Raw genomic sequence first — 27,436 nt, forward strand, 5'->3', positions numbered from 1 at the left:
ATTTTCATATACCTGTTAGTATAAGAAATAAATTCTTGCCGGGTGCAGTGGCTCACGCCTGTAATCCCAGCACTTTGGGAGTCCGAGGCAGTGGATCACGAGGTCAGGAGATCAAGACCATCCTGGCTAAGACGGTGAAACCTGTCTCTACTAAAAATACAAAAAATTAGCAAGGCATGATGGTGGGCACCTGTAGTCCCAGGTACTCAGGAGGCTGAGGCAGGAGAATGGCGTGAACTCAGGAGACAGAGCTTGCAGTGAGCCAAAATAGTGACATTGGATTCCAGCCTGGGTGACAGAGTGAGACTCCATCTCAACAACAACAAAAAATAAATACAATTTTAAAAAATAAATTCTTTGCTTATTCTAAAATGGGAAAAATGGGGTTATCAGTTCCAATGTGCTTCTAAAGATTAGTTGGGGCTTTGTTGTAACATCTGGACATATGTATCTGGTTTGGAACAAATCCACTTCCTCTCTGTGTAGTACCTGGCACTACTGGCACCTTTGTCATTCAAATAGGCACACTCTCCTGCTCCCAGGATAGGAAACCTGCAAGAGAAGAAGCAGAATCAGTGTGTCACTGAACATGTCTTCAAAAGCAGAGAGAAAGAAGATGAGAAAGTGAGAAAACTAACATTAATTCAACCTCTAAAAATAACGTTGTTTTTCCTTATGTAGCAGTGACTAATTAGTCAGTGGGCTTTGCTTAGCAGGAGATGTTATAAATTAACTACCGGAATAGTGCAAAGTCCTGAATCAAACCTATTTCATGTCTGTAAGCGTAATATTCTTTCCAGTACATCCAAAGCCTTAGCTGGCTGATGGGAGAAATCTGATACCTGTTTTCTTTTACACCGTTTCCCAACATTTTGCTGCCTTAAATAACTGAAGACTCAGCAGCTATATCTAAAAACCATGCTTGATTTTATTCCTCCGACTTCCCTGTTTGTTTTAGTACTGGAACTGCAGTGCTATTTAGCTGAGTTTAGATGACTTGGCACAGATATTTTAGGTCAGCATTTGGATTATAAATTTCTCCTCTTTGCTCATTGGAATCACTATCATCTATGATATGGTTTGCTAACTGTTGAAACACGCTAGACCTTAATCATATAATATTTCACATTTCTTTAAGTGATGAGCAGTTTCCAACAACTGCTTAGTTAACAATATATTTGATCCTTAAAATATTTTGAGAGGCCAGGCGTGGTGGCTCACACCAGTAAGTAATTCCAACATTTTGGGAGGCCGAGATGGGAGGATTGCTTGAGCTCAGGAGTTCAAGATCAGCCCAGGCAACATAGTGAGACCCCATCTCTGGAAAAAAAAAAAGCCAAGCAAGGTGGCACACACCTGTAGTCCCAGATACTCAGGAGGCTGAGGTGAGAGGCTCACTTGAGCCAGGGAAGTCAAGGCTGCAGTGAGCTATGATGGTACTACTGCACTCCAGCCTGGGTAACAGAGTGAAACCCTGTCTCTCAAAAATACAAACAAACAAAAAAAAAACATTTTGAGAATTAGGTAGAGAAAATTTACTACTTCCGTATTGTAAAATAGGAAATAAAAGTTAATTCTAGATATTTATAAAGCAGTCACAATGTGCTGGACAGTGTAGATACAGCAATGTATAAATGTACGTGTTCTCTGATTTCTAAAACTTACCATCCTATCCAAGGTCAAAAGCTAATGAGAAAAAACTCATTTCAAACCTGCCAATGTCAAGTCTGGGGCTCTTCTTATTAAATAAAGTTATATTTCCAATATTGATGAATGTATTATAATAAAGTAGCTTTTCAAAACCGTCTCATCTCTCAGACAAACGTTGAATGAAATTGTGTGAATCCAATTTTTCCAGCATTATCTCAAATATTTTTAGTAATCTAAATATCCTATAAATACACAACTGAGATTACATTTTCTAGTGCCAAACTTTACCCATTTACAAATTTTAAAACTATCATTTTATTTTAAATAATAGGTATAATTGCTGTCACTCATAATCTTTCTCTGAAACATCAAAACCTCTGTTCCAATGAGATCACTTGGACTCAGGAAGGGGAACATCACACACCGGGGCCTATAATGGGGAGGGGAAAGAGGGGGAGGGATTGCATTGGGAGTTATACCTGATGTAAATGATGAGTTGATGGGTGCTGACGAGTTGATGGGCGCAGCACACCAACATGGCACAAGTATACATATGTAACAAACCTGCACGTTATGCACATGTACCCTAGAACTTAAAGTATAATAATAATAATAATTAATTAATTAATTAATTAAAAAAAAAAAAAAAACCTCTGTTCCTCACATCAACCCTGTGAAATCAGGAGGACAAGTGCAATTTAACTTTGTTGTGGAGGTCAGGAACAGACTTAAAGATAATGTATGGTTTGCTCAAAATGAAAGTGTTTGAAAATGACATAGATAAGCCTGGAGCCAAGTTCACAGTCAGTCTACCTCACCATGACAGGTGTTGGATTCATTTGAGGAACTTGTGAAGCCTTTGCAACATACAAGTTGGCACCATCTTCTTTTATGACTAATCTTAAAATGAGAATTTTTAAAGCATGTAACTAGAGAATACTTTAGATTTAATGCAGAGTAAATTCAAATACAAATATTACTGCCAGATTTTTCAGAACTTACTGTCTTGTCCATTCAGTACCATTTATCCATTTCCATGGTTGGCCTTGCTCTCTGCTCAGCCCAATCCAGTGATCAGAGGGGCCTTTATATCTCAACAGGAAATTCTTTCAGAAAACACAGAGATGATAGTCATTAATCTAACATAACCCATCCTCTCCCAGAAATGTTGCTGCTATGCTATATTCTTACCTACTCATAATTTTCTTCATTTTTATTTTGTATTGTTTAGTAACACACACAGAATAGGTATGCTATATTATATATATCAAAAGAAGATAATTTAAAACTGAGACAAATTGTTGATAATTTGGTTACTTTTGTTTCTGTATAGTACTTCTTTGTATGACTCTTCCCCAATTTATCTATTATACTATTGGTTGACACCAGGGTTTTATCAAGTTTGGAATGTATGCTGCTATGACATTCTTGTCACTTGTCCTAGAATAGAATTTTTAGGCCCCAGGATATGCTTTTTGTCAACTTTAAGAAATGACACTAGGTCAGGCTCCTGCAATCCCAGTACTTTAGGAGGCCGAGGTGGGAGGATCACCTGAGGCCAAGAGTTTGAGACTAGCCTTGGCCAACATGGTGAAGCCCCCTCTCTATTAAAAAAATACAAAAATTAGCTGGGCATGATGACACACAGCTATAATCCCAGCTATCTGGGAGGCTGAGGTGTGAGAATCATTTGAACCTGGGAGACAAAAGTTGTGGTGAGTCAAGATCATACCACTGCACTGCAGCCTGGGCAATAGAGTGAGATTCTGTCTCAGAAAGAAGGAAATGACACCAAACTAATGTAAGTGTACCAAATTATCCTCACAGCAGCAGTGTAGGCTGGTTTCCTTTGCTGTGTTTGCTTGTCAGCATGTACTGTCCTTTTTATGATTACAAGTTCTGAATTTTAATGCAATTAAATATATAAACAATTTCGTTTATTAGTAGTAAATTTAGGGACTTCTTAGGTAAATCTTTTACTCTTCCAAATCATAAAGATGACTTTTATTTTTGCTTTACTTTTTTTAGTTCCTTACAGTGTACAGTTAGGCTATCGATTTGAGACCTTTCTTCCTTTTTAGTTATCTGTTCACAGCTATAAATTTCCCTCTTAGAACTACGTTTGCTGTATACCATCAATGTGCTATTTGTATTTTTACTTCATTTGTCTCAAGGTATTTTCTAGAGTCCCTTGTGATTTCTTCTTTGACCACTGGCTGTTTAAGAGTGGGTTTTTAAATTTCTACATATGCGTGACTTTTCCGGTTTTTCTAGTTATCGATTTCTAACTTCATTCCATTGTAACTGCAAAAGATTCTTTTTATGACTTCAAACTTTTCAAATATATTAATATTTTTAGGTTTTGTGGTCTAACATATGGTCTATTTTGAAGAATGTTCCATGTGCACTTGAGAAGAATGAGTATTCTGCTCTTGCTGGGTCGGTTATTCTGTATATGCCCATTAGGGATAATTGGTTTATAGTGTTGTTCAAATTTTTGATTTCCTTATTGATATTCTGTCTAGTTGTTTAATATCATATTGAAAGTGGAATATTTCATTCTCCAACTTTTCATACAACCGTTTGTTTCTCCCTTAAATTATAGCAATTATCACTTCATACATTCTGGGGCTCTGTTAGTAAGTACATATATTTTTATGACTGATAATTACTTTGCTATGTCAAAATTTTTATCAATGCATAATGCCCTTCTTTGTCTCTTGTAAAATTTTTTACCTTAGTTTATTTTGTCTGACAAAAATATTGCCACTCAACACTATTTTGGTTACTACTGCTTGTATGGAATATCTTTCTAAGTCCTTTTACTTTCAACTTGTGTCCCTATATCTAAGACAACTCTCTTGTAGACAGCATATAGATGAGTCTTGTTTTTCTTTTTAATTTATTTGGTTTTTAGCCAACTTGTCAGTCTCGGCCCTTTAATAGGATGGGTTCATCCTTTTTTATTTAATGTGATTACTAAAACAAAGTTTACTTTTGCCATTTAATCATTTGTTTTCTCTATATCTTAGATGTCTTTGTTTCTCAAGTTGTCTGTTACTGACATTTTTTGTATTTAATTGATTTTTTATAGTGTATTGTTTTCCTTTTTTCCTTTTCTGTATATTTTTAGTAATTTTATTAGTGGTTACCTTGAGAATTATAATTAGCATCTTGAACTTGTAACAATATAATTTCATAATATCAACATAGCTTCAATAACTATGCAAACATTTTGATCCTATATGTCTTCATCCCTCCTGCTTCATAAGATTGTCACAGATTGCATCTTTATACATTATATGACCACTCTCATAGATTTATAATTTTTATTCATTTGCCTATGAAATTATAGATAAATATAAATATAGAAAGCTATAAATAGGAGAAGTTATAAATTATATGACACATACAGTAATTCTGGGTTTTATATTTACCTCTATTGTTACCTTTATGAATATTCTTTATTTTGGGGGCTCCTAATTGCTTTCTAGTGTCCTTTCAATTCAGCCTCAAAGGTTTCCTTTAGCATTTTTTGTAGCACATATCTACTGGTAATAAAATCCCTTAATTATTAGTTATCTGAAAATGTGTTATTTTTTCCTTCATTCTTGAAGGACAGCTTTGCTATATATAGAATGCATGGTTGGCAGTTTTATTTTTTCTTTCAGACATTTAAATATGCCATTCCACTGCCTTCTGATCTCCATGGGTTCTCAGAGAAAATTAGCTATTAATTTTATTCAGGGTCTTATGTAAATGATGAGTTGCTTCATTCTTGCTGCTTTCAAAATTCTCTCTTTGGATTTTGTCAGCTTGACTATAATTTGTCTCAATGTAGATCTCTTTAAGTTTACCCTTTTGGAGTTCATTGAGCCTCTTGGGTGTATATATTTATGTATTTCCCCAGATTTTGGAAAGTTTTGTTCATTATTTCTTTAAGTGTATTTTTCTGCTTCTCTTTCTCTTCTCTTTCTTGGATTTCTACAGTGCATATCTTGGTATGTTTGCTCATGTCCTACAGGTTTCTTAGAATCTGTTTATTTGTCTTCATTCTTTTTCTTTGTTTTTCTTGGTCTGGATTGTTTCAGTTGTCTTAGTTTCAAGTTTTCTGATCTCTTACTTCTCAAATCTGCTGTTGAACTTCTTCAGTGAATTTTTAAAATTATTTTTAAATTTCAGTCATTGTACTTTTCAGCTCTGGAATTTTTGCTTGGTTCTTTTTTACAATTTCTACCTTTATATCGATATTCTAATTTTGTTCATTTATTATGTTTTGGGTTTCCTTTAGCTTTTTGTCTAGTTTCCTTTAGCTCATTGGTTATACTTAAGACTGCTGATTTAACATTCTTGACCCATATTTTTAATATCTGGGCCTCTTCAGGGATACTTTCTGTCAGATTACTTTTTTTTCCTGTGAATGAATCATACTTTACTTTGCATGTCTTCTGTGTGTGTGTGTGTGTGTGTGTTTTTTTTAGAACTGGACATTATGAGTACTATGTTGTGGTAACTCTGGTAACTTAATTCTTTTGCTTTTCAGGGATTGTCGAATCTTGGTTGTTGTGGTTCAGAGTCATTTGGTCATGATTTTTCCCAACTATTTTTATTCACTGTTGTGCATGGTCATTGAAATCTCTGTTCTGTTATCTCTGCAGTCAGCCAGTTATCTAACAAAAATTGTCTTAAATGCCTGCTTCCCAAATCGAGGAAAAACACATACTATTTATTTAAATCCTTTGGAAGCCACTTCAGCTGATGAGGACTGACGCAATCATAGCTTACTTCTGTTTCTGCCCCTCGGCATTCAAAGGCAGAAATCAGCGATAACCCTGATATTTGGAGAAAAAGATTCTTATTGTCCACCCTGGCAGCAGGAATTCATTACAGGAACATGGGCAGCAGTTCCCATGGCTCCCTGCAATAATGGGGTGTGGAAAATAGTTATTATTGAGTAGAAACGCTGAAATTCACTGGCATAAACCAAAATTTGTCATCCTTTTTATCAAACTCTTCCCTTGATGCTTCCAGTGTTTAACTAGACTCAAGAATTCCAAAATAACTACTTCAGACAGTTTTTGACAGTTTAATAGTTTTCTTAGTGGAGGAACAGATTTCTGTAGCTTTTTAGTCTACCATCCTCTCTGACATCATTCTTGCTTGACTTATTGTTTTTATTTTATTATTTTTTTGAGACAGAGTCTCACTCTGTCACCCAGACTGGAGTACAGTAGCGTGATCTCAGCTAAATGCAGCCTCCACCTCCCAGGTTCAAGCAATTCTCCTGCCTTAGCCTCCTGAGTAGCTGGAAGGCATGTGCCTCCATGCCCAGCTAATTTTTGTATTTTTTAGTTGAGATGGGGTTTCACTATGTTGGCCAGCCTGGTCTCAAACTCCTGACCTCAAGTGATCCACCCGCCTTGGCCTCCCAAAGTCCTGGGATTCCAGGCATGTGTTGCTGCTCCTGGCCTTGTTTGATTTATTTTGAAACAATGTTGCTAACTTCTTACACATTTAAAATTCTGTTTTTACCAGTACTTTTCTAATCCTTATTTGCACAGTTTTGGCTCACAAGTCAAAGAAGCCTCTGGCTTGCTTGCCTTCTGGGCCTGTTCCTGCCATGAATGTTAAGGTAATTTTAGATGGTTCACTGTAAAATGTAATACATGCTAGGTTACTATTTTCTTATACAAAAAAAAAAATCAATATAAGGCAGATGTCTAAACCTACCTCTTAGATAATTTCACAGGAAAAAATATCCTTGTAGGCCTGAATCTTTGATTCTGACCAGAACTATTTTCTTACCAGTTCCTGGAAGCTTTCAATCTGAGCAAGAGCAGCATCCTGTGAGTCACAAAACCTCTGACTTGATGTCCAGTTCTTGGTGTCATCAGAAAAATAGAAACACTTTCTTTGAAAACCAATCCAGCTTTCTGGGCATGCAGCTTGAAGACATACTGATGACTTTTGATGGCAGTTAGCTCTTATTGCTGAAAATAAAATAAAAATAAATAAAATTTTAAAAATAAAATAAAATAAAAATTTATACTTTTATATTGTATTGTATAAATTACCAAGTGCTAATATACTTTCTGACATTCTCATTAAGTATTAAATGTATTATTTTCATTTTTCAAATGAGAAATATGATGCTAAATATAATTGTATACAGTACATAGCAAATGGCAAAACTGAGATTCAAACTCATGCCTTCAGCAGGGGGTGAGCTGAAAAAGGAATTACTTAACCTTGCTCTGGGCCATGTATCTATTTGGCTCTCAACAGTGTTACCCTTTCTTAAAATATTAGATACATTAATGATAGCATTTGATCAGCTTTGGAGAACAGATGGTTCTCCACGTGCTCTAGATCAGGGGTCCCCAACCCCTAGGCCATGGATCAGTACTGGTCCATGGCAAGTCAGGAAGCAGGCCGTACAGCAGGAGGTAAGCAGTGAATGAATGAGTGAAGCTTCATCTGTATTTACAGCCACTCCCCATCACTCATTACCTCCTGAGCTCCTCCTGTCAGATCAGCAGTGGCATTGGATTCTCATAGGAGTGAAAACCCTATTGGGAACTGCTCATGTGAGGAATCTAGGTTGTTGGCTCCTGGTGAGAATCTAACGCCTGATGATCTGTTACTGTCTCCCATCACTCACAGATGGTACCATCTACTTTCAGAAAAACAAGCTCAGGGCTCCCACTGATTCTACATTATGTTGAGTTGTATAATTATTTTACTATATATTATTACACAATGTAATAATAATGGAAATAAAGGGCACAATAAAAGAAATGCACTTAAATTATCCCCAAACCATTCTTTGACCCCAGTCTATGAAAACGTTGTCTTTCACAAAACTGGTCCCTCGTGCCAAAAAGGTTGGGGACTGCTGCTCTAGATGACTTAGTAAAATGAAGGGCAGGACATAGACACCTCATGTGAATAAGCTTTCTTGATGTGAAAAGGCCTCGTATATGTCTAAATACTATCATAAATATGAAATAAGTTGTTGTACAGTGAGCTTCCTTCCACTAAGGAGATTTAGTGAGGTTTTCTACAGTTTGAAGGCAGCAATACCTCATGGACAGGCTTTTCTGACCCACTTCTTATATAATTAGAAGAAATGCTCTCTTCATGTGAGATCTAAAGCAATGAATGTTTCTCCAGATAGTTGTCACTGAGGCCCTAGTAGCTGACTGTTCATCTTCTGTTATATGATCCCCTTCTCCCTTCAACTCAACAGTTCTGAAAGTGTCTATGATAGACCAGAATGCTGGGTATTCATAGAATCATTACTACCAATTGGCATCACTATCCTTGGATTTGGCTCTTATGAGATGAGAAATCATGCTTGGTTATGAATAATAACTGGTGTAATCTGAATGTCAAATCATAACACCAGGCAAACATGTATTGTACCTGGTTTGGTATCATAAACTAGGTACCAAATTATAACTATTATAATGTAATTCCTTGAACCAGACCATAAGGCAGGATGACTTTCCCCAAATCTGTGCATCTTTGCTGTGCTATCACTGCTCCTGTATCAACCAGTTTAAAGAAAATGACCAGACCAGATAGGGCAAGATGGCTGATTAGGAACAGCTCCGGTCTGCAGCTCCCAGTAAGACCGATGCAGAAGGCAGGTGATTTCTGTATTTCCAACTGAGGTACCTGGATCATCTCACTGGGACTGGTTACACAGTGGGTACAGCCCACGGAGGGCAAGCAGAAGCAGGATGGGGCGTTGCTTCACCCAGGAAGCACAAGGGGTGGAGGAGCTCCCTCCCCTAGCCAAGAGAAGCCATGAGGGACTGTTCTGTGAGGGAAGGTGCTATCTGGCCCAGATGCTATACTTTTCCCACGGTTTTTGCAACCCACAGACCAGGAGATTCCCTAGAGTGCCTACACCACGAGAACCCTGGTTTTCAAGCACAAAAGTGGGCAGCTGTTTGGGCAGTCACTAAGCTAGCTGCAGGAGTTTTTTTTCAATGCCCCACCGGTGCCTGGAACCCACTGAGACAGAACCATTCACTCTACTGGAAAAGGGGCTGAAGCCAGGGAGCCAAGTGGTTGTGCTCAGTGGGTCCAACCCCCACAGAGCCCAGCAAGCTAAGATTAGCTGACTGGAAATTCTTGCTGCCAGCATGGCAGTCTGAAGTGGACCCCGGATGCTCAAGTTTGGTGAGGGGAGGAGCATCTGCCATTACTGAGGCTTGAGTAGGCAGTTTTCTCCTCACAGTGTAAACAAAGCCCATGGGGAAGTTTGGACTGGGCAGAGCCCACCACAGTGCTGCAAAGCTACTGCAGGCAGACTGCCTCTTTAGATTCCTTCTCTCTGGGCAGGACATCTCTGAAAGAAAGGCAGCAGCCCCAGTCAGGGGCTTATAGATAAAACTCTTATCTCCCTGGGACAGAGCACCTGGGGGAAAGGGTGGCTGTGGTTGTGGCTTCAGCAGACTTAAACGTTCCTGCCAGCCACCTCTGAAAAGAGCCATGGATCTCCCAGCACAGAGCTCGAGCTTTTCTAAGGGAAAGACTGCCTTCTCAAGTGGGTCCCTGACCCCCATGCCTCCTGACTGGGAGATACCTCCTACCAGGGGTTGATAGGCACCTCATACAGGAGAGTTCAGCTGGCATCTGGTGGGTGCCCCTCTGGGATGAAGCTTCCAAAGGAAGGAGCAGGTAGCAATCTTTGCTTTTCTGCAGCCTTTGCTGGCAATACCCAGGCAAAGAAGAAATGGATAAATTCCTGGACACATACACCCTCCCAAGACTAAACCAGGAAGAAATTGAATTCCTGAATAGACCAATAATACGTTCTGAAATTGAGGCAGTAATTAATAGCCTACCCAACCAAAAAAAGCCCAGGTCCAGACAGATTCAGAGCCAAATTCTACCAGAGGTGTGAACAGGAGCTGGTACCATTCCTTCTGAAATTATTCCAAACAATAGAAAAAGAGGAAATTCTCCCTAACTCACTATATGAGACCAGCATCATCCTGATACCAAAACCTAGCAGAGATACAACAAAAAAAAGATAATTTTAGACCAATATCCCTGATGAACATCATTGCAAAAATCCTCAATAAAATACTGGCCAACTGAATCTAGCAGCACATCAAAAAGCTTATCCACCACAATCAAGTCAGCTTCATCCCTGGGATGAAAGGCTAGTTCAATATATGTAAATTAATAAATGTAATCCATTACATAAACAGAACGAATGACAAAAACCACATGATTATCTTAATACATACAGAAAAGGCCTTTTATAAAATTCAACACCCTTTCATGCAAAAAACACTCAATAGACTAGGTATTGATAGACCATATCTTAAAATAATAAGAGCTATTTATGACAAACTCATAGCAAATATCATACTGCATGGCCAAACGCTGGAAGCATTCCCTTTGTAAACTGGCACAAGGCAAGGATGCCCTCTCTCACCACTCCTATTCAACATAGTATTGGAAGTTCTGGTCAGGGCAATCAGGTAAAAGAAAGAAATAAAATGTATTCAATAGGAAGAAAGGAAGTCAAATTGTCTCTGTTTGTAGATGACATAATTGTATATTTAAAAAACCCCATCGCCTCATCCCCAAAACTTCTTAAGCTGATAAGCAACTTCAGCAAATTCTCAGGATACAAAATCAATGTGCAAAAATCACAAGTATTGCTATACCCCAATAACAAACAGAGAGCCAAATCATGAGTGAACTTTCATTCACAATTGCTACTAAAAGAATAAAATACCTAAGAATACAACTTACAAGAGATGTAAAGGACCTCTTCAAGGAGAACTACAAACCACTGCTCAAGGAAATAAGAGATGACACAAACAAATGGAAAATCATTCCATGCTCATGGATAGGAAGAATCAATATTATGAAAATGGTCATACAGCCCAAAGTAATCTATAGATTCATTGGTATTCCCATCAAGCTATCATTGACTTTCTTCACAGAATTTTTTTTAAAAAACTACTTTAAATTTCATATGGAACCCAAAAAGAGCCTGTATACTAAGATAATCCTAAGCAAAAAGAACAAAGCTGCAGGCATCATGCTACCTGACTTCAAACTATACTACAAGGCTACAGTAATCAAAACAGCATGGTACTGGTACCAAAACAGATATATTGACCAATGGAACATAACAGAGGCCTCAGAAATAACACCACACATCTACAACCATCTGATCTTTGACAAACCTGACAAAAACAAGCAATGGGGAAAGGATTCCCTGTTTAATAAATGGTGCTGGGAAAACTGGCTAGCCATATGTAGAAAGCTGAAACCGGATCCCTTCCTTACACCTTATACAAAAATTAATTCAAGATGGATTAAAGACTTAAATGTTAGACCTAAAACCATAAAACCCCTTGAAGAAAACATAGGCAATACCATTCAGGACATAGGCATGGGCAAGGACTTCAAGACTAAAACACCAAAAGCAATGGCAACAAAAGCCAAAATTGACAAATGGGATCTTTTAACTAAAGAGCTTCTGCACGCCAAAAAAAGAAAAAAAAAAAACTATCAAAAAATTTTGTAATCTATCCATTTGACAAAGGGCTAATATTCAGAATCTACAAGGAACTTAAATTTACAAGAAAGAAACAAAAAACTCCATCAAAAAATGGACAAAAGATATGAACAGACACTTCACAAAAGAATACATTTATGTGGCCAACAAATATATGATAAAAAGCTCATCATTACTGATCATTAAAGAAATTCAAATCAAAACTACAATGAGATACCATCTCAGGCCAGTTACAATGACAATCATTTAAAAGTCAGGAAACAACAGATGCTGAAGAGGATGCAGAGAAATAGCAATGCTTTTACACTGTTGATAGGAGTGTAAATTAGTTCAACCATTGTGGAAGACAGCATGGCAATTTCGCAAGGATCCAGAACCAGAAATACCATTTGATCCAGCAATCCCATTACTGGGTATATACCCAAAGGATTATAAATCATTCTACTATAAAGGCACATGCACATGTATGTTTACTGCAGCACTATTCACAATACCAAAGACTTAGAACCAATCCAAATGCTCATCAGTGATAGACTGGATAAAGAAAATATGGCTCATATACACCATGGAATACTATGCAGCCATAAAGAAGAATGAGTTCATATTCTTTGCAGGGAGACTAATGAAACTGGAAACCATCATTCTCATCAAACTAACACAGGAACAGAAAACCAAACACTGCAGGTTCTCACTCACATGTGGGAGGTGAACAATGAGAACACATGGATGCAGGGAGGGGAACATCACACATTGGGGCCTGTTGAGGGTTGGGGGGAACAGGAAGGATAGCATTAGGAGAAATACCTAATATAGATGACAGGTTGATGGGTGCATCAAACCACCATGGCACGTGTATACCTATGTAACAAACCTGCAGGTTCTGCACATTTATCCCAGAACTTAAAGTGTAATTAAAAAAAAAAAAAAAAAAAAAAAGTCAGGGACCAGAGCTATAACTGCAAAGCTCTATTAGGAATTTTTATAACTAAAGCCAATCTAAATAACTTGATCTAAATGGGGAAATACCACATCTGAATAGTTAACTAACAATCTAAATGTTAAGTAAAACGTAAAAATGATACAAAGCAATAAATAATAACACATATAAAAAAGAAAGAAAGAAAATGACGAGATTAAAAGATGGCTTCAGCTATTGGCTCCACACAAGAAATCATTTCCAGTCAAAGTGCTAGCTGAAAGGAAACGAAACACATAATGGATAACAAAGGAAAACAGTCATAAGTGTTAATTTCATATGCTTACTGTAAAAAAAGGGCTATAAATTTAAATTATATTTTAGAATACATTCCCTTGATTAATATTGAGGTATCTACAGACTACAAAAATTGTCTCCTTCCAATTTTTTCTTTCTTAAATAGTTGTAATTAGTTGACTTAAATATCTGAAATAAAAAAATTATTTTTGCTTCATAAATGTATAAAGTATATTATCTGTGGTTTCAAAATGGCAAAAGATAATAAGCAAAAGATTCGCAAATGAATAGGAATTATCTAGAACATGGAGTGTTCCAAGTGTTGCTGACTCTAAGTTATGTAAGCAGTATTTGAAGGGTCTCTCCGAAATTACTTCAGAATCCAATAATGGGGGTAGATTTTAGGTTGATACGTAGAGTGGCCTGAGGTTTGGGGAAAGTGTTTTTTGTAGTTTTCTATGTCTCAGTTTGGTTTATATTAGATGCAGTGCAAGCATGTTTTGAGGTACAAGATAATTTTTATAGCTAAATTGCTTTTAGGGTACTATCACTAAAAGGAGTTTGTTTTCTAGGGAGATGGGCTACATATGCTAAAAAAAACAAGGGCCAGAACATGCTCAAATAGCTAGAAAGAAAGACCAGGCTGCCTGTGCATAATTAAAATTTTTGATGCCACTTAAAAAGCTATTGGAGTTTAACTCAATTAGTGAGACAATATATTAAAAGCTGTAAAGAATAACAACATTATTTAGATTCTTTCTCTTCTTTTTACAAGTATAATTCTCTCTAGATGAATGAAGATTACAGTTCACTTACCGCTGAAAACAACCACTCCACACACTATGATTGTCAGAAACATGATTAAGAAAAATAAGGGCCAAATTAAGGTAGCTTTACTAGAATGCTCTTTTGAATGCCGATAACCTGGAAAAAATTATTGAAAAACATTTTAGCAATTAAATACATACATAATACTGCCAGAAGCATTAACCATCAAAATGTTATTTTTATTTAATTCCTTCCCTTTTTACTAGAGGATGCAAATGACCTGTCATCTTACGAACATACTATTCTATCTCTACAGTTTAATTTTTTTTGAAAATTAAAAGAATTGATTTTTAACTTTCAAGTTACCATATTCAGGTTACCCTTTCAATTGGAGAGATTCATGCCAACTAAACCACAGGAATGAAATCAACATCCAAATCGTTGGAAATTCAACATAGCAAATTATTCTGATTCCTGTCTAAAAATGTAAAGAAATATTTTTAAACAATATTAAGAGGAGATCTATTGATTAAAATAGACTTAAAAGGCATTGTTTTGGAGGAAAAAAGGCAAAACTGAAATGATAAAGTGATTATGGTAGAGGTCAAATTAGTGTTATTCTTGGAAGGATAGGAGAGTGAATAGTTAAGAATACATAGAGGGCCTCTGAGCCACATAACAAGGATCTTTCTCAGACAATGTTAGTAGTTGTATTAGTCCATCCTCAATGCTATGAAGAACTGCCCGAGACTGGATAATTTAAAAGGGAAGGAAGTTTAATTGACTCACAGTTCTGCATGGCTGGGGAGGCCTCAGGAAACGTACAATAATGGTGGAAGAAGAAGCAAACATGTTTTTCTTCACGTGGCACCAGGAGAGAGAAGTGCCTAACAAAGGGGTAAAAGCCCCTTATAAAACCATAAGATCTCTTGAAAACTCACTCACTATCACGAGAACAGCATGAGGGTAACCACCTCCATGATTCAGTTATCTCCCATTGGGTCCCTCCCATGACAAGTGGGGATTATGAGAACTACAATGTAAGATGAGATTTGGGTGAAGACACAGCTAGGCCATATCAGGAGTCAACAAAGGTGTTTATCTTACAATAATTAATCAAGCTACATATTTGTATTGTATAATTTCCTGTATCTGTGTTATATTTCAAAATGTCTTAGGTTATCTAAAACCTCTTATAAAGTTTATTATTGGAACCCTGTTCTGACACAATCTCTTGCATACAATTCACACTTCTAGTTAATTTATCTAGATTTGTCCTTAGCTAAATAGGCATATTTTTCTCTAACATTCCCCCCAACACTAGAGACATTAGCAAGCTTTACATTGATGTTTCCCAAGATATTTGTCTTAATCAACAGATTTTAGTTTTTAGCAGTTTAAGTTGACAGAAATACTGAATGAAAAATATCGAGTTCACATATGCCCCTGTACCCCCTTTATAAAATATTTAAGAAATCATAAGAGAATCCAGAGGAAAATAAATTCTACATGTAGAGAAACAAAGATAAAAATGACGTTTACATTCTCCTCAAAAACCATGCAAGTAAGAAGACAGCAGAAACAAATATTTAAAGTATTAAGAGAAAAAAACCTTATTAACTTAGAATTCTTTAGCCTAAAAAATTCTTCAAAATGCATGACAAACAAATACTATTTTAGACAAACATTGAGATAACTTGTTGCCAGTAGACCTGTCTTATATCAAAAAACAAAAAAGGTAAATGCAATTATTTTAAACGGAAAGAGAATTATACAGGTTAGAAACATAAATTATATGAAAAAGGAAGAATATAAAAAATAAGTGAAGGTAAATTAAAACTATTTATTTTTCTTATTCTTAATTGATCTAACAAATGACAATTTGTTCAAAATAATAATTGTAGCAATATATTTAATTATGTGTGCTTATATATATATCTTTATATATATTTACATGCTTATGTATTCTTATATGTAAATAAAATAAATAACAGAAATGACACATGGGATAAAAGCAGGGAATTAGGATTTTTTTAATAGAAGATACAGCACCTGTGAAATGGTATAGTATTATTTGAAAGCAAGCTTATGTTAGTTGTGAGTGTATATTGCAAACACTAGGGTAACCACTAAAATCACATTTTTTAAAGTATAATTGATATACCAAGAATGAGAAAAAAAATGGAACTTTATAAATGCTAAGTTAAAAACTAAACATGCAGGGAAAAAAATGGAAGACAAGGCTGGGTGTGGTAGCTTACACTTATAATCCCAACCCTTTGGGACACTGAGGCAGGAGGATCATTTGAGGCCAGAAGTTCAAGACCAGACGGGGAGACGTAGCAAGACTCTGTCTCTAAAAACATTAAATAAAAATCAGCCAGGCTTTGTGACACATGCCTGTAATACCAGGTACTCAGGGCTTAGGTGGGAGAATCACTTGGGCCTAGGATTTTAAGGGTACAGGGAGCTATAATTACACCATCACTCTCCAGCCTAATGAACAGAATGAGACTCTGTCTCTGAAGAGAATGAAAAATGAAATAGAAACAAAGAACAAAGGCAAAAAATAGAAAACAGAAAGAAATATGGTAGATATTTAATCCACCTATGTTAATAATCACTTTAATATCAATGATCTAAATGCACCAGTTAAAAATCAGAGATTATACGATATCTGCAGGAAATGCACTTTAAATATAAAGACACACAAACTAAAAGGAAATGGATTGTAAATATATATATATGTATATATATCATACTGGTACAAAAAAAAGAAAGCAGGAGAAGCTATACAAATTTCAAACAGAACAAACCTCAAAGCAAGGAAATTTATCAAGAATGATGAAAATTATTGCATAATGGTATAAGAATTAGTTTTCCAAGAAACTATGTTATGTTTCCACATACCAAACCTAAATGTGCATGCACCTAACAAGAGAGTATTTAACTACATGAGGCAAAAATTAATAGAACTGCAAGGAGAAATCAATGAATTCATTTTCCTAGTTGGTGATTTCAACAACACTCTATTGGAAATGCACAGATCCAGCAGGGTACAGTGGCTCATGCCTGTAATCTCAGCACCTTGGGATGCCAAAAAGACTGGATCATTTGATCTCAGGAGTTCAAGACCAACCTGGGCAATGTGGTAAAACTCTGTCTCTACAAAAAGGCAAAAATGAGCCAAGTGTGGTGGTATGTGCTGGTATTCCCAGTTACTCAGGAGACTGAGGTGGGAGGATTGCTTGAACCCGCGAAGCAGTGGTTGAAATGAGATGAGACTGCACTACTGCACTCCAGCCTGGGTGACAGAGCGAGACTCTGTCTCAAAAACAACAAAATAGAAAAAATAAAAAGAAAGAAAGAAATGCACAGATCCGGCAGGGAGAAAATCAGTAGAACTTAGGTGAACTCAGCAACACCATCAATCAACTGAATATAATTGACATCTATAGACTACTTTGTCCAACAACAGCAGAATATACACTCTCAAGATTACATGGAAAAGTCACCGTAATAGACCAGCTTCTGGGCCGTAAAACATACCCTAGCAAATTTAACAAAATAGAAGTCATACAGACCACAATGTAAATAAATTAGAATCAATAACAAAGAAAAGTTTTAAATCCCACTAATCTCCACAAACATGTGGTGATGAAACAATATGTTTCTAAACAACATATGGGTCAAGGAAGAAATCACAATAGAAATTTTACAATATTTCAACTAAATGAAAATGAAAATACAGCTTAACAAAATTTGTGGGATGCAGTAAAAGCGTTGTTTAAAGAGAAATTGATAGCATTGAATGCATCTATTAGAAAAAAATAAAGATCTAAAATTAATTAGCTAAGTTTATACCTTAGGAAACTAGAAATAGAAGAGCAAATCAGGTACAAAGTAAACAGAAGAAAAGAAAATTATTAGAGCAGAAATAAAAAATGAGACATTAATAGAAAAAGTTATCACAACCAAAAACTAGGTTTTGAAAGATTAAAAATAATGCATAAGGCTCTAGCCAGGCTGATTAAGAAGAAAAGAGGAAGGACACAAATTACCTATATCAGAAATAAATAAGTAGCAATTACTACAGATCCCATGGATGCTAAAATGGACAGTTCTATGTCCACACAGAGGATCAGTCACTTGAGAGACATAATTTCTCTAAACTCATACATGGAGAAATAGATGACCTAAATATGTTCACATTTATTACAGAAGTTGACCTTCCAAAACAGAAAGCACCATGTCAAGATGGACTCACTGGTGAATTCAACCAAACATTTAAGGAAAAAATTATACCAATTCTCTATAATTTGTTTTAGAAGTCAGAGCAGAGAGACTACTTCTTAACTCATTCTATGAGGCCAGCTTTATCCTAATAGGAAGAATCAGATTAAGACATTACAGGAAAAGAAAACTATGGGCCACTATACCCCATGAACATAGATGCAAAACCTCAACAAAACTTCAGCAAATCCAATCCAATGATGTATAAAAAGAATTATACACTGTGATGAAGTGAAATTTATTTCAGCTATTTAAGGCAAGTTCAGCATTCAAAAATCAATTAATGTTATCCATAACATTAACAAGCTAAAAAAATCACTTGATTATATCAATATATACAAAAAAATTTAACAAAATTCAATAGCCATTTGTGATAAAAACTCTCAGTAAACAAAATTCAACATGGATTTGTGACAAAAACTCTCAGTAAACTAGAAATAGGGAAGAACTTCTTCAACTTAATAAAGAATATCTACAATAATCTACAGCTAACATCCTCAAGTATGGTGAGAAACTTGAAGTTTTCCCACTAAGATCAAGAACAAGGCAAAGATGTCCCTCTCGCCAATGCTTTACGACATTGTTCTGGAAGTGCTAGAAAACACAGTAAGACAGGCCGGGCGCGGTGGCTCAAGCCTGTAATCCCAGCACTTTGGGAGGCCGAGACGGGCGGATCACAAGGTCAGGAGATCGAGACCATCCTGGCTAACACGGCGAAACCCCGTCTCTACTAAAAACACAAAAAATTAGCCGGGCGAGGTGGCGGCGCCTGTAGTCCCAGCTACTCGGGAGGCTGAGGCAGGAGAATGGCGGGAACCCGGGAGGCAGAGCTTGCAGTGAGCTGAGATCCGGCCACTGCACTCCAGCCTGGGCGACAGAGCGAGACTCCGTCTCCAAAAAAAAAAAAAAAAAAAAAAAAAAAAAAAGAAAACACAGTAAGACAAGAAAAGGAAATAAAGGAAATAAAAGGTATACAGATGAGAAAGTAAGAAATAAAACTGTATTTCTCTGCAGATGACATAATCATCCATGTAGAAAATCTTGAAGAATTGAAAATTCTGGGAACTGATATGCGAGGTTATTGATATATAAGGTTGTAGAATGCATGGGTAATATACAAAAGTCAATCACTTTTCTATATGCCAGAAATAAACAAACGGACTTTTATTTGAGAACACAGTGCCATACACATTAGCATTCAAAAAATAAAATACTTAGGTATAAATCTAACAAAATATGTACAAAATCTATATGTGGAAAACTACAAACTGATGAATGAAATCAAAGTAGAACTAAATAAATGGAGAAGTATTTTATGTTCATGGAGAGAAAGACTCAGCATTGCCAAGATATCAATTCTTCCCAGCTTAATCTACAGATTAAATGCAATGATAATAATAATCTCAGCAAGTTATTGTGCAAATATCAACAAACTGATTCTAAAGTTTGTATAGATAAGCAAAAGACCCAGAAAAGCAAACACATTATTGAAGGAGATGAGCAAAGTTAAACAACTGATACTACCTGACTTCATGATTTACTCTGAAGCTACAGTAATCAAGACAATGTGGTATTTGTTAAAGAATAGACAAATAAGGCCGGGCACGGTGGCTCACTCCTATAATCCCAGCACTTTGGAAGGCCGAGGCAGGCAGATCACGAGGTCAGGAGATTGAGACCATCCTGGCTAACATGGTGAAACCTCGTCTCTACTAAAAATACAAAAATTAGCCGGGGGTGGTGGTGGGCATCTGTAGTCCCACCTACTCAGGAGGCTGAGGCAGGAGAATGGCGTGAACCCAGGAGGCAGAGCTTGCAGTGAGCCGAGGTCGCACCACTGTGCTCCAGCCTGGGCGACAGAGCAAGACTCCGTCTCTTAAAAAAAAAAAAAAAAAAAAGAATCGACAAATATATTAATGTAAAAGGATAGAAAGCAGAGAAGTAGACTAAAAATAAATAGACCCAGATAAATACAGTCAACTGATCTTTGATAAAGGAGCAAAAGCAATACAATTTTAAAAAGATAGTCTTTTCAACAAATGATGCTGAACAACTAGATACTAACATACAAATAAATGAATCTAGGCCCAGATTTTGCCTTTTCCCCAAAAATAAATCAAAATGTATCATAGCCGTAAATGTAAAACACAAAACTCATAGAAGATAACATAAGAGAAAGCCTAGATAACTCTGGGTATGGTGATGACTTTTTAGATATAATACCAAGGGCACAATCCATGAAAGAAAGAACTGAGAAACTGGACTTCATTAAAACGAAAAACTTTTGATCTGCAAAAGACATAATCAAAATAATGAGAAGACAAATTATTAATATCATATGTCCTTTGAGAATTGCAAGTTAAAACAATGAGATATCATTACATATTACTTAAGTGTTACATTAAAACACTAACAATATCAAATGCTGGCAAGGATGTGGAGCAACCGGAAGTCTCATGCATTACTGGTAAGAAAGCTAAATGCTACAGCCACTTTGGCAGTTTCTTACAAAAGAAAACATACTTGACGGGAGGGGCCAAAATGGCCAAATAGAAACAGCTCTGGTCTGAAGCTCCCAGTGAGATGAATGTGGAAGGCAGGTGAATTCTGCATCTCCATCTGAGGTACCAAGTTCATCTCATTGGGCAGCTGGTGCAACCCACAGAAAGCAAGGAGAAAGCAGGTGGGGTGTCACTTCACCCAGGAGTTGCACAGGGCGGGGAGACCTGCCTCCCTGAGGTAAGGGAAGTGGGGAGGGTCTGTCCTACCCACCAGGGGTACTATGCTTCTCCCACAGATTTTTGCAATCTGCAGATCAGAAGATTCCCTCATGAGCCTACACCACCAAGGCCCTGGGTCTCAAGCACAAACTTGGGCAAACCAATGACAGCCACTCCCATTGGTGGCTGTTTAGGCAGGCCCTGAGCTGCAGGAGTTTTTACATGCTCCAGTGGTGAGTGGAACTCCAGTGAGGCAGGAGAACCATCCAGTCCCATGGAAAGGGGGCTGAAGCCAAGGAGGAGAGCCCAGCAGTCTCAATCAATGGGTTCTACTCCTGTGGATCCCTGCAAGCTAAGACCCACTGACTTGAGATCCCCGCTGCCAGCAGAGTAGTCTGGAGTGTGCCTGGAATGACCAAGTTCCTGCAGGGAGGGGTGACCACCATTAGTTGGCGGTTTGCCCCTGACAGTGCAAAGGAGCCTGAGAGGTTTGGACTGGGCCAAATTTCCCACAGTGCAGCAAAGTGCTGTGGCAGGTTGTGGCCAGACTGCCTCTTTAGGTGGGATCTTGAGCCATCCCTCCTCACCAGGCGGGCCATTCCTGCAAGCATTCCAGTAGCTCCAGTCAGGGGCTTACAGACAGAACTCTCATCTCCCTGAGTCAGAGTACCTGAGGGGAGAGGCAGTTTCAGATTCAGCGGACTTAATCTTTCCTGCTGGCTCTGAAGAGACCAGATGAACCGGGTGAGTGCGATTCCCCCAGTAGAGCACACCAGTTCTGCTAAGAGAACATCAGACTCTCTACATAAGCGGGTCCTTGATCCTGTGCCTCCTGACTGGGTGAGACTTCCCAACAAGGGTCACCAGACACCTCATACAGAAGCGTTCCAGCTGGCATCAGGCCAGTGTTCCTCTGGGGCGAAACTTCCGAAGGAAGAAGCAGGCAGCGATCTGCTGTTCTGCAGCCTCCACTGGTGATACCCAGGTGAACAGGGTCTGGAGTGGCTCCCCAGTAAACTGCAGCAGATCTGCAGCAGAAAGGCTGACTGTTAGAAGATAAACAAACCAACAGAAAGTAACAAAGACAACATCAACAAAAAAGACTCCACAAAAACCCCATTCAAAGGTCATCAGCCTCAAAGATCAAAGATGGATAAATCCACAAAGATGAGGAAAAAAACAATGCAAAAACCCTGAAAATTCCAAAAGCCAGAATGCCTCTTGTCTTCCAAATGATCGCGACACTTCTCCAGTGAGGGCATAGAACGAGGCTGAAGCTGAGATGGATGAACTGACAGAAGTAGGCTTAAGAAAGTAGGTAATAATGAATTTCTCCGAGCTACAGCATTATGTCCTAACCCAATGCAAAGAAGCTAAGAAGCATGATAAAAGATTACAGGAGCTGTTAACCAGAATAACCAGTTTAGCGAGAGCATAAATGACCTGATGGAGCTGAAAAACACAGCAAGAGAACATCATGATGCAAACACAAGTATCAATAGCCAAATTGACCAAGCAGAAGAGAAAATACCAGAGCTTAAAGACTATCTTGCTGAAATAAGGCAGACAGACAAGACTAGAGAAAAAAGAATGAAAAGGAATGAACAAAACCTTCAAGAACTACGGGACTATGTAAAAAGACTGAACCTACCACTGATTGGAGTACTTGAAAGAGCCAGGGAGGATGGAACCAAGTTGGAAAACACACTTCAGGATATAACCCATGAGAACTTCCCCAACCTAGCAAGACAGGCCAACATTCAAATTCAGGTAATCCCCAATAAGATACTTCATGAGATGATCAACCACAAGACACATAATCATCAGATACTCCAAGGTCAAAATGGAAGAAAAAATATTAAGGGCAGTCAGGGAGACAGGTCAGGTCACTGACAAAGGGAAACCCATCAGACTATGAATTTTGAGTGACTACAATATGCCAGTGTAGGTTTATTAATTGTAATAAATGTACTGCCAGTGAACAATGTTGATGTTAGAGACTGCTATGGTTTGAATGCGTCTCCAAAGTTCATGTGTTAGTCACTTAGTCCCCAGTGCAATAGTGTTGAGAGGTGGGCCTTTTAAGAGGGAATCAGGTCATAATGTCCTTCCTTATAATGCGAGTGGGTTTACTATCACGAAAGTGGATTTGTTATCAAAGCAAGTTTGGTGCCTCTTGCTCTCTCTCTTTCTTATGCATGTGCTCTCTTGCCCTTCCAAATTCTGCCATGGGATGATGGAGCAAAAAGGCCCTCACCAGATGTGTCTCTCAGTCTTGAACTTTCCAGCCTCCAGAACTATGAGCCAATAGATTTTGTTCATTATAAATTACCCAGTCTTGGGTATTCTGTAATAGCAGCACAGAACAGGCTAAGACAGAGTCTATGTATGTGTGGCAACAAGGAGAAAATGAAAAACAAACAACAACAAAAAAACTATCTTTCTCACAATTTTGCTGTGATCCCAAAATGGCTCTAAAAATATGGTCTTTAAACCAAAAAAAGAGCAAAAGGAAAAAGGATATACTAGCAGCAGATCTTACAAGAATATCCAAATTTAAAGAGCCATCAAACCAGTGGTGAATTTAAATTTCTCTCCTCTAATATCATGCCCCGAACTTAATACAGCCAGAAACATGGAATTGAGCATCCGTCAGCATAAAAATAGAGAGGGCTCCAGGAGAAGCACTAGAGGTATGGTTTGAGGAACAAAAAAGCAAACTCCTACTTCAAATAGAGTATGAAAACACCACATTTATTTTTTCTCCCTCTCTCTTGTCTACACTGCCATGTGCCTCAAACCTCAGGCAATCTGATGATGGTAGTGGAAACTACAGCAACGTGCAATAGCCAAAACCTTGAGAAAGATCAATCCTCAGCCAGGCGCGGTGGCCCACGCCTGTAATCCCAGCACTTTGGGAGGCCGAGGCAGGCGGATCACGAGGTCAGGAGATGGAGACCATCCTGGCTAACACGGTGAAACCCCGTCTCTACTAAAAATACAAAAGATTAGCCAGGGGAGGTGGCGGGCGCCTGTAGTCCCAGCTACTCGGGAGGCTGAGGCAGGAGAGTGGCGTAAACCCGGGAGGCAGAGCTTGCAGTGAGCCGAGATCCCGCCACTGCACTCCAGCCTGGGCCACAGAGTGAGACTCCGTCTCAGAAATAAAAAAAGAGAAAAGTCAGTCCTCTCCATTCAGTAGAGTTGTGGCTCCATGAGAGTGGGGCCAAACCTCTTGCTTTTTTTTCTTCTTTCTCGCTGTCCTTCTGCCACCTGAGTTTAAAGATGCAGAAATGACTGCAGAAGTGTATGGTTCATCAGAATAAAAGGAGCCCCGCGTTTCATGGAGGATGGAAAGGAGAAGCCCCTGGGAACCTGAAAGTACTGGTCAGATGGTGAAGAGGGAGAAACGTTAGAAAGAGATCCATGAACATTATTTATAAACTCCTGGATTCACCTGCCCCTCAACTTATGCATGCCTAGATGTGTTTCTAATTGGCATACTAAAGATGTTAAGACCCGAGCTAATGAATAGAGCATTGCGCAGTTGCCAGTTTCACCCCGGGTTGAGGCATATACCTGAAAAGCTCTACAAAGGCTTTCAGAATGGAACTGACATTGGAACCGGATCCCACAGATTGTCTTCATTCCACCAGTGTGATTGCTTGCTAAAACAATAGTATCAATATTCTCCAAAATTTAAATAAGATCCAGTCTAACTAAATATTTATTCAAAAGTTCAAATTACAGTCCAATATTACACAGCATATGAAGAACCATGAAAATGTAAACTTCGGTGGGGAAAGACGGTACAAGCCAAGGAGGGAAATGACAGAGATGTTGGAACTATCTGACAAATACTTCAAAGCAGTTGGTATAAAATGCTCAAAATACCCAATGAGTGAAGAAACAAATTAAGTCATTTAACAACATTTAGAGTTCATCTTTTTCCCCCTCTGAATTACCTTTTCTTTAAATTGATTACCTTTTAAGATGGGAGGAAAAAAACTCCAAACTTTTAAGTCCTAAGTTATAAAACCTTGATTTTCTCTAACTGTGGCAAAAGACATTTTTTTCCACTTACTAAATCATCATATAAAGCTTTTCACTTACTAAATCATCATATAAATCATCATATAAAGCTCTCTCTATATATAGTTCCAGTGCATCCAATCTAACATAATTACATTAGAATGCCCTAAGTTTTTACTTGAACCTTTGTTTACTTTGTTGATTTGTAAATGTCCTTTACATACTATTTTCTACCTTTTCTCTCTTATGAGCTTCCATGGTAGGTTTTCTACCTATGTAATAATGATAGTATCTTGTATCTGAGTAACACTTTAGAGTTTGTAGTTTTTTTTTAGTGAAATTCACTATTTTTATTTTCAATCATAAACTTAACCTTATCTCATTGTCTTACATGTTTCATTGTTCCCTCTCCTTAGTTGTTACAACTGTGAATATAAATATATGCATATTTCACATGAATTATAAGCCAATTTATAGACTCCCACATTCCATCTCTTATCCTTGAAAACTTCTTACTGGATCAGTACCTTACCTGTGTAAGCCCATCACTACCACTACCTTCCCATTCCAGTCCTCACGTTTACTCTACATCCCAGCTTTTTACCTGGGTTTGCAGGCAATTCGGATGGTGCAATGTCTTTCTCCACATTCTTACTGTCATGCATTTTGCCTCCAGTTACCATGAGTGATCTAAACCACAGTCTGTGTTTTCAACCCCAAGAATGATTCGAAACAAAACGAAACCAAGAAAAGCCCAACGACTAAAATATGTCAGTGTGTAACTGCCCCAGTAACACAGAATTTAAAGCCTTTAAAATAAATATAGCTAGAGGAACAAATGAAACACAAATTATTTCAAAAATCAGCTCATCACAACAGAATAAACTGGTGTTTGTAAGAATTTAAAAGAAAAAAAGTTGAAGCTACTTCTCCAACAGTATTTTGGTTACAAAAGAAACTAATGCTTGATAACTTAAAATTTTTTGACTGTTAAAAACTATAATTGTATTTTATGTGGTACAAAGCAATATCATGATAGAAAATAAGAATGTATTGAAAGGAAGGAGTTGACTCTCAGAGGAAATGAATGTTAGGTGAGTAAAGACAACAGCAATTTTCTTTTTCTTTTCTTTTTTTTTTTTGAGACGGAGTCTCGCTCTGTCGCCTGGGCTGGAGTGCAGTGGCCGGATCTTAGCTCACTGCAAGTTCCGCCTCCCGGGTTCACGCCATTCTCTGGCCTCAGCCTCCCGAGTAGCTGGGACTACAGGCGCCCGCCACCTCGCCCGGCTAGTTTTTTGTATTTCTTAGTAGAGACGGGGTTTCACCGTGTTAGCCAGGATGGTCTCGATCTCCTGACCTCGTGATCCACCCGTCTCGGCCTCCCAAAGTGCTGGGATTACAGGCTTGAGCCACTGTGCCCGGCCTACAACTCAAATTAAAATTCATTCCCAAGAGTTTATGTTCATTCAAAAAATATCTTGTTTTCAATTTCTGCAAGATATTTTGGGAAGTTGCTGCTATGGCTGCTACAACAACGTTTCAAAAACGGGCCTGAACGGTGTGCAGCTTCTGTGCTCCCTCTGGAATAATCCAGGAGCACAGAGGTTCTTTAGCAGCAGGAGCTTCTTGTCAGATGTGTTGATTTCTTGTATATAAATGCTGGTAAGGGCACTTTTTACTAAAATACAGTTTATAGTAATGTGCACAAATCATAAGCGTACAACTAAACACATTCATTACAAATATAACATGTAACAAGTACCTAAATGAAGTATATCTTAAAACCACATAAAACAATACCAACATCCTATGTGCCCTACTCACGTCCTGCAACGCTCGTTACCCCAGATATAATCTCTGTCTTAACTCTGACAACATAAATTGATTTTCCCTGTTTCTTGAATTCTATACAGTAGTCCCCCCCTTACCTGTGAGAAATAAGTTCCAGATTGGACAGCTATTGCCTTAATCGAATAGAAACGAAGTTGAGTTAGGGCTGAGTTCCAGTTTCTGTAAGATTCCATCTATCTTTTTCTTTACTATTTCATCCTTTCTAGTTTTTCCTAGGACCTATGATAAAGCCTTCTAGTAATTCCATCTGAGAACCTACTTTTGATCAAAGCTGCTTCTCTTTGTTGGAAGTTGAATTTGGTTTTGTCTCCTAAACAACATGTGATTGCCAAAAGTTGAAGTCTGTTTTTCACACTG

The 27,436-nt window shown here is 37.8% G+C and overlaps 1 protein-coding gene across 9 annotated transcripts; it reads right to left on the reverse strand.

Annotated features, from left to right (window-relative positions):
- Nucleotides 1–339: 339 nt before the first annotated feature.
- On the reverse strand, nt 340–25,914 carry CLEC2D (C-type lectin domain family 2 member D). Of its 9 annotated transcripts, XM_025401856.1 has the most exons (7): nt 25,833–25,914; nt 14,235–14,342; nt 7,456–7,640; nt 2,653–2,756; nt 2,469–2,550; nt 1,357–1,474; nt 511–552 (listed from the first exon to the last, which is right to left on the reverse strand). In XM_025401856.1, the coding sequence occupies exons 1-6, from the start codon at nt 25,909–25,911 to the stop codon at nt 1,373–1,375; spliced, it is 660 nt and encodes a 219-aa protein (XP_025257641.1). In that variant the 5' UTR covers nt 25,912–25,914; the 3' UTR covers nt 511–552; nt 1,357–1,372. The 9 variants fall into 9 exon arrangements, 8 of the variants coding, with proteins under 8 accessions (XP_025257643.1, XP_025257642.1, XP_025257644.1 ...); XM_025401857.1 differs by lacking the exon at nt 1,357–1,474 and having other exon boundaries at nt 411–552; XM_025401859.1 differs by lacking the exon at nt 1,357–1,474 and having other exon boundaries at nt 438–552; nt 2,469–2,545; nt 25,833–25,905.
- Between the last annotated feature and the right edge of the window lie 1,522 nt (nt 25,915–27,436).

The sequence above is a fragment of the Theropithecus gelada genome, chromosome 11 (assembly GCF_003255815.1).
Source record: "Theropithecus gelada isolate Dixy chromosome 11, Tgel_1.0, whole genome shotgun sequence".
Lineage (NCBI taxonomy): Eukaryota > Metazoa > Chordata > Mammalia > Primates > Cercopithecidae > Theropithecus > Theropithecus gelada.

Bases quoted from the DNA above. Each gene is read 5' to 3' on its own strand.
- CLEC2D (XM_025401856.1), bottom strand. From the start codon at position 25,911: ATGGTAACTGGAGGCAAAATGCATGACAGTAAGAATGTGGAGAAAGAC. The intron at 7,641-14,234 runs GTAAGTGAACTG...TTTTATTTTCAG, and splicing joins TGGAGTGGTTGTTTTCAGCG to CAATAAGAGCTAACTGCCAT. The intron at 2,551-2,652 runs GTAAGTTCTGAA...TCTCATTTTAAG, and splicing joins GGTACTGAATGGACAAGACA to ATTAGTCATAAAAGAAGATG.